Source organism: Chelonoidis abingdonii, chromosome 6 (assembly GCF_003597395.2).
Source record: "Chelonoidis abingdonii isolate Lonesome George chromosome 6, CheloAbing_2.0, whole genome shotgun sequence".
Lineage (NCBI taxonomy): Eukaryota > Metazoa > Chordata > Testudines > Testudinidae > Chelonoidis > Chelonoidis abingdonii.
The window spans coordinates 101,779,192-101,790,177 of NC_133774.1; the positions used below are offsets into that span (position 1 = coordinate 101,779,192).

At 42.2% G+C, this 10,986-nt stretch overlaps 1 protein-coding gene across 2 annotated transcripts in view; it reads left to right on the forward strand.

Moving 5' to 3' along the window:
- Positions 1-10,734, forward strand: part of GCNT1 (glucosaminyl (N-acetyl) transferase 1) — a 49,653-nt gene extending 38,919 nt beyond the window's left edge. The window contains exons 2-3 of one of the 2 annotated variants that reach the window (XM_032774965.2): positions 7,458-7,516; positions 8,240-10,734. In XM_032774965.2, the coding sequence (XP_032630856.1) occupies positions 8,371-9,663 (1,293 nt within the window). In that variant the 5' untranslated portion in view covers positions 7,458-7,516; positions 8,240-8,370 and the 3' untranslated portion in view covers positions 9,664-10,734. The remainder of the gene's footprint in view (positions 1-7,457; positions 7,517-8,239) is intronic. The other variant, XM_032774966.2, reaches the window with a different exon arrangement.
- Positions 10,735-10,986: the final 252 nt, after the last annotated feature.

Here is a 10,986-nt window from a genome sequence, read left to right on the forward strand (position 1 = left end):
TTATTTCCTTACTAACTATTACCAATCTTCTGTTAATGTTTCGCCATTAGCACCCTTGTTTATGCCTAATGTTTCTTTTCCTGGCACCTGTATTTCAACATTTCTTATTTCTGCTTAAAGGTACATACATTTCTTTAATCCTTTCTATTTTCACAATATAATTCATTCTACTTTCACACACACCTCTTTATACTGATGTGAATGATTGCGCAAGTGCAAAGTAGTAGAGATTTGAGATCTTTGGCCTTCACTGGGTGAAGAAGGCAGTCTTATTTCTCTGATTGCCTTCATTCTATGAAGGGAGCCATATAGAGTCCTTGTGCAGAAACTTGTGATAAGCAGTAATGGATCCTGGGAAACTTTCTGTAGAAAAGTGCCTTGAACAAAAGAGGAAGAAAAGATGCCAGCTCTACACTATAAAGTTATATCCACATAACTAAGTCGCTCAGGCATGTAAAAAATCCATGCCCCTGAGTGACGCAGTTACACTAGAGGCTAGGTAGGTATAACAGCACTATGTCAACGGGCAATCTTCTCTCAGAGCTACTGCCTCCTCCTAGAGGAGGTTAATATGCCGATGGGAGAAGCTCTCCTGTCGGCAGAGTAGCATCTGCTCTGCTGCAGCATTTGAAGTGTAGACCTGCCCTAAGAAACTGATGTAAAGGGCTTTAATGTTATGGGAATGATTGATAGCAGTTTTGTGGGTTAAAACTACTACTTCCCTTCACCTTCCCTCCTCCCACCCTCTTTAGGAAGATGGGAAATCTCCTTTGTAATCTTACTCCACACAACTATGTACATGTGTGGAGACCCTTATGGATGAGTAGAACAGCTGTGTCACACCACCAGCGTAATGAAGAGCTGTAGACTTTTTTTCCTGTTTTATAAATCCAGCCTTTTACTTTATGAAAAGCTACTATAGACACTAGGTGGAAACTGAACTAAAGAGTCACCATCTTGTTTAATTTCCCTACTGCAGAATAGAGAGTTCATAGCTAGTTTTGTGAGTTTTTGCAGAAAACTATTTTAACTGTTTATATAGATGATTGCACATCTGAGGAGGCACTGATGTGTGTCAGATGACCTGAAATAAAAGTATGAAACTACTGCTGTCTAACTGCAGAGGACACAGTATAAGTGTGTATTTGTAGTTGGAGTAAGCTATTTCTAGTCCAATTCCATATCATTCTTCTACTATGAAGGAAGGTCTGACCCAGAGCACTTATTTCCTTTACAATTTTATATAAACATTCAAAACTGCAAATGTAGTGGGACTAATGAATTGTTGTACAATTCATTTAGTTTGGAGAATGATGGAATCCTAGTAGTCAGCATGGAGAGTTGCATTGGTCCCTCAAACGTTTTGTTTTTTGGCTACATAAAAGTGCTCTAATAAGAGCAAACTTTACTTGGTTATTCCTTCTGCTCCAGTGCTCTACCTGACTGTTGTCTAGTTCCTCTCCGTTGATGCAGAATGAAACTTCTCTTGCTGTCTGGAGCTACCACTACTTTAATTTCTCAGGCCTTGGCTACACTTGCAAGTTGCAGTGCTGGTGAGGGGATTACAGCGCTGCAATTTACCAGGTGTCCACACTTACAAAGCTCAGCCAGCGCTGCAACTCCCTGTCTGCAGCGCTGGCTGTACTCCTGGTCTGCTACGGGTGTAGCGAATCCAGCGCTGGTGATGCAGCGCTGCTCATCAGGTGTGGACACTCACCAGCGCTGTAATTGGCCTCCAGGGTATTAGGAGGTATCCCAGCATACCTTTTCAGCCTCTCTGGTCATCATTTCGCACTCCACTGCCCTGGGCTCAGGTGACCCGCCCTTTAAATGCCCCGGGAATTTAAAAATCCCCTTCCTGTTTGCTCAAGGAGGCATGGAGTGCAATCAATCTAATTCAGTGACAATGCCTCATTGCCCCAAAGAGCCCCAAGCATGGAGCACTGCGAGCTGCAGGATCTCCTCAGTGTTGGGGTGAGGAATCCTGCGCAGGGCACAGCTGCCTCCAGCCGTAAAATTATGATATCTACGGCCAGATATCAAAGTCAATGCAATACAGGGCTATGACCGCGACGTGTGCAGTGCGGGTTAAGGTAAAGGAGCTGCGGAGTGCCTACGCAACAAGCACGTGAGGGAACTCTGCTGCTCAGGTGCTGCCCCAGACTGAATGGCCGTTTTACAAGGAGCTGGATGCGTAGCTCGGATTTAACCCCACTGCCAATTCGAGGATCACGACGGACAGTTCAAGCCTGGAGAGGAGGGGGAGGGTTGTAGAGGAACCCAAGAGGGAGGCTACTGAGGGTTTGGAGACTCCCAGGAGTCATGCAGCCAGGACTATTTTCCAGCCAGAAGAAGCTAGCCAGTCGCAGCCGCTGGACTTTGGTAGTGGGAACCAGCAGAGGGAGCTGTTCCCGCGTAAGAAGCTTTTATTATATAGGTATGGAAATGTTGGGAGGAGGGGCGCTACTGGCTGCTGCAAGCAGCCTTAGATGTGACAACCCATTGATTTCCCTGTAGCTGCTCTTTGCTTCCACAAGTCACAGAAACCCCAAGCTTCCAGAGTGAGCAACCCCTACCCCGCCCTTCCCAGGTGAGCCACGTGCAGCCCCTTCCTCTCTGTGAGCCGCGTGTTGGGGAAAACACGCATGCTCTATCTGCAGCTGCGGCCTCTCTGTGCTATGCTCAAAGGTGTAAATGATGCTACGAATCTTAAAAACAAATGCATGCTCTGTATTAACAGTTTCTCTCTCTGTGTGTTTTTTAAGGACGTTGAATACTGCTCCATCACGCAGATCTTCTGAAAAACTGCAAAACTTAAGAAAAAAAACCAAGGAAGAGTAAGGAGAGATGTGAAAGCAGTTATAATCTTTAATTCCGACAACAAATAAAAAGTGCAAGACTGGAGGGATAAAGGAAAGCATGAAAAAGGAACAGGCTGCCAAGAGAGGAATTGACTATACAAGAGAAGCACAGATTCGTCTGCTAAGCATCATGGATACACACAACACGATATCATGCAGTCAATGGTAGCCATGCAGGCAGAGCAACTACCCGTGGCTTGCTGCAACCCCATCCTAAAACTCCAGCACATTGTGCCCTCACTGTTTCCCTAAAACACCCATTCTCCAGCATCCTGGTGCTTAACCACCACCAACTGCCCCACATCAAGTACGTTCACCTCACGATCCATGGATAACTGCGACCTCGCTTGACCCAATGCACTCAACCCCCAATCACCAATGCAGCATCTTTAATCCTCAAGTGCACGCCAGGCAGCTGCGACCAGGTCCTCAAGGAAGGACACAATATCAATCAATTCAACCTGCGGACCTCTTAAACGGTGCATTCACCTTGGCGACCAGTAATTTTTATTATTACAGAAAATGATACATTCCTAAAAGACACGAGAACTTCCTGTTTTGTAATGGTACTGTATTTTTAATAAAGGATTTCTTGTCTTTTAAAGTAGTTTTACTTATCTGTAACAAAAAGTGTAACATACTGTACCACACAGTGAAAAAAATAGGGAACTGCAGAATCAAAATGCAAACCACGCAGGTAACTGCTGTGGGCACTGCTCTAAACTGCAGTGGAAGGCCCCAACAATTAACGTTGGCTTTCAGCCTCAAAGTGCTCCTTTAAGGCAATCCCTACATCCTTGAAGCACTGTGCTGGGCCTTCTCTATTAGCCCTGCTCTCCTGGCTGGGCAAATTCAGCCTCCAGGCGTTGAACCTCGGAGGCCCATTCGTCACTGGAAGGTTTCAACCCTTCCCTTCACAAATATATAGGAGGATAACAGCAGACGCGGTTATAATCGCTGGGATGCTGTCTTCCAACACGCTGTAGCTTCCCGTAAGAGAGCTTCTCCATCTCCCCTTCAAACGGCCAAAAAGCACACTCCACAGTCATGCTGGCACCGGCTCAAGCCTGTGTTGAACCGGTCCTTGCTCCTGTCAACTTCCCTGATACGGTTTCATGAGCCAAGGCATTCACGGGTAAGCGGGGTCCCAAGGAAACACCAATGGCATTTCCGATGTTCCCGCACTGTGATCTCCTGTCTGGGGAAAAAAGTCCCTGCCTGTCAGTTTCTGAAACATGCATGTTCCGAAAGCAATTGTGCATCCTCTCCCTTTTGGCGCTGTGATTGTGGAAGGGCACGTAAGGGTGGTGGGTCATTCCGCTTTCCCTGTTCACAGACGACCCGTGCGCATCACTCCCTTTGAGCAATTGGGTGCTTGTGAGTCTGCAGGATGATTTCAGTAGATGGACCCGAGCTGCTGATGACGTTGCTGATGAATGTTGCCAGCAAATCACGTCTGTGGCAGTTGACTTCCTTATGCCCAAAGTAAGCGCGAGAGAGCTCAGATGAAATGAAATAGTATCGCTGACGGCGCCTGACACTAAATTGTGAGGCAAGTACGATAGAGGACAACTTGGCTCGGGACCAAGTGAACGCCTTGGGAACATCGGACATGCAACTGAGTGTGGCCACAGTCAGCTGGATCAGCATGCTGCAGAACTTCGATGAAGAAAACCAGACTTTCATGGGACTTGTCTGAGCTCGCCCCAAGCCCTGCAGAGCAAGCGACCGAAACGAGAGCTGCCGTCACTGGAGAAGCGGGTGGATATTGCAGTCTTGGACACTGGCAATCCAGAACAGCTACACGATCGGCATCGCAAACCAGTTGGCAGTGGGAAAAGTCGACGGATAGTGGTAATGCACAAGTTGGATCATTCCTGCATCCTGCTAAGAAGAATGGACTGGGAATGTGCAGAGACATTGTGGATGGCGTGCACAAATGGGTTTTCCTAACCTGTGGAGGGCGCAATAGATGGGACGCATATTCCGGCACCAACCCACCTGGCATCCGAGTATGTTAATCGGTAAGGGGTTATCTTCTCTATGGTTCTCCATGCGGCTTGTGGATCACCGGTGGCGTATTCACTGCCATTTACACAGGATGGCTGGAAAGGCTGCAATGAATGCACGACGAGGTGCTCTGTGGGATAGCTGCCCACAATGCACCACTCACAACAGCGCTGCAAATGCTGCAAGTGTGGACACACTGCAGTGCTGGTCACTGTCAGTGTGGACACACTGCAGCGCTGGCCCTACACAGCTGTACGACCACAGCTGTAACTACCAGCGCTGCAAAAATGTAAGTGTAGCCATGGCCTCAGTGTCACTTTGCAGTGTGAGTCTGCTGTCCTGTAGATTTGCTAACTCTCTAGTTTTGTTGTCACATGCTGCTAATTTAAACATTTTTGACTGTACATTGAAGAAACAGCCCAGAATACATCTTTTTTGGGGGGGGGCAGGGGAGAGGATCAACACTGCTTCTGAGAATCATGATCTGGGCTGCAACTAGTAAGCATCCCCAAATGAAGACTGACAGGCATCAATCACCAAGTAAGCTTAGAAGCCACAGTTTGAGAATCATAAATTAGAAGTTAAAATTTTAGCAGACTTAGTAAAAATTTGTACCGAGCAGGTTGCAGAAAAACAGGCTTAATGCAGTTCTTGGATTATGGAAATCTCAAGCCTTGACCATTGATCTGTTTTAAAATTCAAGAACAAATTGTTAGAAGGTAATTTGGAACTGGCAGTAATTATTTTTCAAAAAACAGCTTGGCAATAAAACTGAATTTTTTATTGAAATTTTTAAAATTTGCATGAAAAGCTTTTGTTTTCCCTTTTTTCTTCCTCCTGCACTTCCCTTCCACCAAGAATTGGGGTGGCAGAGGGGAAGGAAGACAGATACCATCAAAACTCTTGGCACTCTTTGCTTTATAGAAAAACTTTAATAAAAAATTTTTCATGGAACAAAAATTGTGTTCCAATATTTTTTTTGCAGAATGTGGTTTTTAATACTAGCTTTATTAGCAATACTTACATTTCTACTGATTTTGCAAGTGTAAACATGACTATGTATGAATTTGGTTGTCTTCTAGAGTGCTCTCGAATAGTAGTTAGTAAGAAGTTTTAATGCTTTAGTTTCTAGATTGAAATATTGGCATGTGTTCTCACTGAAAGTTATGGACTCCCATCACCATCCCTCCATATACGTCGAGCATTTTGCTTCCTATTAAATAAAGCAGTGGTTCTCAAACTGTGGGTTGGGACCCCAAAGTGGGTCACAACACCATTTTAATGGGGTCGCCAGGGCTGGTGTTAGAGTTGCTGGGGCCTGGGGCCAAAGTCCAAGCCCTGCCACCCAGGGCCGAAGCTGAAGCCCATGTCCCACTGCGCAGGGCCGAAGCCCAGGAGTGCCGCCAGCTTTTTTGGCACCGTAGGCGGCAGAAGGTCTGCCCCTGAAATGGCACCCCCCGAAATACCACCAACAACTGGGGCGGCCAAAGATCCGGTCGCCGCCCCCCAAATGTTGGCACCCTAGGTGACCACCTAGGTCGCCTAATGGGTTGCATCGGCCCTGCCAAAGCCCAAGGTCATCCACCTTGGGTGGTGGGGCTCAGGCTACAGTCCTCTGACCCTTGGGCTTTGGCTTGGGCCCCTGCACCAGAATGAAGTGCAGTGAAGTTTGAGAACCCCTGAAATAAAGTACTCGAAGCTAAAACCTGAATGTTCTTTAGAGTTAATTAAATGATGTATTTAAAAGTAGAAGTGGCTATTTAGTACATTAGATGCAACATAATTGTTATAGGCCTCCACTGTTTTATTTATTGATTTTTACATTATTTTTCCCTTTCATGCTGTCTTGATATTGTTTACATGTAAGCTTGAAAGGGGAGGTAGAGAGATGAAAGAAAAGGAAAAACAGGGTTTTTTGCCCAAATGTAGACTTTTTAATTTTTTACAAGCATATTTGTGAATACAAATAAAGTGCCACTCCTTAAACTATTACCTGTTTAGTTGATCCAGATTCCAGAGATTCTTGGCAAACTCTTCTGGGCAGTCATACATCTGCGGATGTCTCCAGACTCTGTTCATCTATATACAGGACTCTTCAGTCAAATTTTCTATAAAAATACGTAATGGAGAATGTTCACATGGGTGGGGGTTAAGATATTTTTATTAAGGGCTAATGGACATTAAAATGTGTACTGTAATTGCAGGTGAATATACAAAGATATATACCATAGTGCTTTGAATTTATAACAAACTCAGATTTTCATTTATTCTTAGCGTATTGGATATTTCATATGAAATCCATGCAGTTGTATCGAGAGAAGTTAGGGCTATTCCTATATTTCCAACAGCACTATACTTCTCTCAATATCTTGTAGTCCATGCTTATCTAGTAGCCAGCTCTCTAACAACTGAGTAAGCTGTCTTATGTGATATGAGACAGCTTCAAAAGTGCAAATGAAATACCTGTTCAAAAATAGACCACAAAAATAGCAATACCATGTCAACTAGAGAGCTGTCTTCAGGAACTCTCTGAAAGCTAGATGACTATGTAACACTAAATTATTTTTTTCCTCTTCTCTTTTTCAGATCTTTCCTGAAAGAAGCTCCAGGGTCCCATCACTACTCACTCTTCAGTATGTTTAAGGGTTTGTATCACAAGAATAAAATGCTGAATATGCATGTGGGCTGCATTTCAAATGAGAGGATGAAGTGTGAATAGTTTTTCCTAGTAAATGAGTTGTAAATTGAAATACCAACAGATCTTTGGAATGTGTGTAAAATGTCCCTGTTAAATTCAGGTTGGAATATTTACTAGAAGTACTTACGCTACTAACACTTCACATTCTCTGTTTTGCACAAAACCCCAATTAGATGAAATAATTTAGAGAACCAATATGGGTAAACCAGTTTTGTCTAGGGGACAAAACAATTTTCTTTCTATTGCATTTTAAAATGCCAACATTTAAAAAGGGATTCAGCGGATCTAAGTAATCTATCTTAGACCAGCCATATCAGAATTAACACACTTCATCCAGTAATGCAGTAGAAAAGGTGATATGAGGGGAAAGTTAACGTTTGAATTTATAGCTTCAATACTAGAGCTGGTCATAAAATGAGAAAACAGTCCCATGAAAGCTCAGACTACATCTAAGCTTTCAAAAGTCTAAACTTTAACTGCCCTATTCATTACATTTTCTAAATTTCAGGAAACTTTTAACTAAACCATTCACCATTAAAGCAAAGACTTTTTTTTTTTTTTTTTTTTTTTAAATCAACTTTTGATTTTAAAAGCTACTGGTAAAATGTAGAATTGAATTGCAGAATAACTGTACTACTTAGAAATGACTTCTATTTTGTTTTTGTTTTAGAGCTTTTCCTCCAGTGTCCAGTGCATATATTCACACTTTTGAGAAATGAGAACAGATGACTCTGAAGCTGTTGAAGTGGGTTGGAGATCATGAGTACAAAGAAACTTTTTTTAGCCAAGTGAAGGTATCTGATGTCATCTGAAATGCTGAGAAGAAAATTTCGTTTTTGTCATATTTTACGCTTCAGGCACCTCCTTGTGCTACTTTTTACTTTAGTGGCCTTTTCGGTTCTAAAAAGTAACCAAAAGCCAGACTTCTTGAATCGCAGCCATCTAGAGCTGACTGGTGAAGATCCTACCAGTAATATTAACTGCTCTAAGATACTGCAGGGTGATATAGAGGAAATTCAAAAAGTAAAGCTTGAGTTGTTAACTGTGTCATTTAAGAAACGCCCTAAGCTAACAGCAAGTGATTATATTAATATGACAACAGATTGTGCCTCTTTTACCAAGATGCGGAAGTATATTATGGAACCTCTCAGTAAAGAAGAAGCTGAATTTCCAATTGCCTATTCAATAGTGGTATATCACAAAATAGACATGCTTGATAGACTTCTAAGATCAATCTATGCTCCTCAGAATTATTACTGCATTCATGTTGACAAAAAGTCTCCAGAATCTTTTCTGGCAGCAGTTAAGGGAATTGTGTCCTGTTTTGATAATGTCTTTATTGCCAGCCAATTGGAGAGCGTAGTGTATGCTTCATGGAGCAGGGTACAGGCAGACCTCAACTGCATGAAAGATCTCTACAGGAGAAGTACAAACTGGAAATATTTGATAAATCTTTGTGGTATGGACTTTCCTATTAAGACCAACCAGGAAATGGTGGAGAAATTGAAAGCCCTAAAGGGTGAAAACAGCTTAGAAACTGAGAAAATGCCTTCCAACAAAGAAATACGATGGAAAAAACACTATGAAATTGTTGATGGTAAGCTAAAGAACATGGGAATAGACAAACAACCTCCACCTCTTAGTACACCTGTTTTCTCTGGCAGTGCCTATTTTGTTGCTAGTAGGAGATTTGTAGAGTACGTGCTAGAAAACAGCAAAATCCTTGAATTTATTGAATGGGCTAAAGACACTTATAGCCCTGATGAATACTTGTGGGCTACTATTCAAAGAATCCCTGAAGTTCCAGGGGCAGTTTCTTCCAGTGACAAATATGACGTTTCTGACATGAATGCTCTTGCCAGGTTTGTGAAGTGGCATTATTTTGAAGGGGATGTGTCAAAAGGTGCACCCTATCCTCCGTGCAATGGAATTCATGTGCGCTCTGTGTGTGTGTTTGGCGTGGGAGACTTGAACTGGATGTTGCAGAAACACCACTTATTTGCTAACAAGTTTGATACTGATATTGACCCCTTTGCAATTCAGTGCTTGGAAGAATATTTGAGAGGGAAAGCTTTGCGTCAACACAAAAATTAAAATGCTATCTTTTGTGTATGGTATGACAGCTTCACACTGATAAGACTGTCATGCAGATAAAATATTAAGTATGTAGTGATGATTTACTAGTGTGCTGCACCTTATTCATCGCCTTGGTATGAGCATCAGAAACTCCACTTGCAGTATATATGAGATGTTCAGTTCAATTGAGTCTCACCTGACTACTTTTTTCCCCCACAAATTTCCATACCACACACTCTATTATTGGAAGAGGTCCAAGCCTCAAAATGCATATTTGGGGTCAAGAGAGCTATTCTGGTAGGTTCATCTATTCTTGTGTAACATTTCAATATTAGCCTTTAAGAGTTTTTTTTGATCTCTGCTACTATTCAATCCAAAGACTTAAAAAACAGAACCCCCTGATTTTGTGTGGCCATAACTCAATCCTTTTTTCATAATCTTAAATTACTGTTGGGCAAGGGGTGGAGAAAAAGCTAGACAGAGTGAACATGTAGATGCAAAAGGATCTCAGGGAATGCACATCTAGAATTCTTTAAAAACCAGTTAAAAGGGAATTGACTAATATGCCAAAGCTAAGACTTTTTTGCAGGGTTCCACATGTATGCTGGGATACATACTCCTGAATCCTCTCTTCTGAAAACTTTGAATTTAAGTTGAAATATTCACCAACCACCTAAAAGGCCTTGTGTTTAAAGTACACTTCTTACAGTAATGTTTTGTGTGCTTGTTTTAGTTTGTTAAAACTATTTTAAAGTTTAACAATTAGATTTTAATTTCAGAGATGACAATTAGAGTTATAAATCTGCAATGTCCATCTTCTCAGGGGAATTTTTTTGCTGGGCCTGTTAGGATATAAATGCTGATAAGTTTATTTTTGTGCATAATGTCACTTTTCTACACTTGTAATTTTTTTAATTAGTTGACGAGGATTGAATTGAAATTCTTTGTTGCAACTCTAACTGGCAGAGCAGAGCTGCTGGGCTCAACTTTCTGAAAGAGTTAATGTACGTCAGTCTGCCCATTTGTATCCCAGAACATATAAACATTTACTGAATATCCAGAAAAATAAATTTATTTTTCTAAGTGAAACTGTTTTCTCTTGATACTTGAAAGTCCTCTCTGTTAAAGCACTGGCAAAATATAACTCACTGTGATAGTTAGATTTGTTAACTTGGGGCCAAATCATGCTGTGCCTGGCTCAGGGAGGTGGCCCCCAGTCAAAGTAATTTCAGTGGGGCTACTTCTGTGAGTAGAATGGAGGATGTGTCTTCAATATGTATTGTAACAAGACTGACATAAGTAGTCAACCTTTTAGTCCTAACGCCTGAAACTATATTTCCA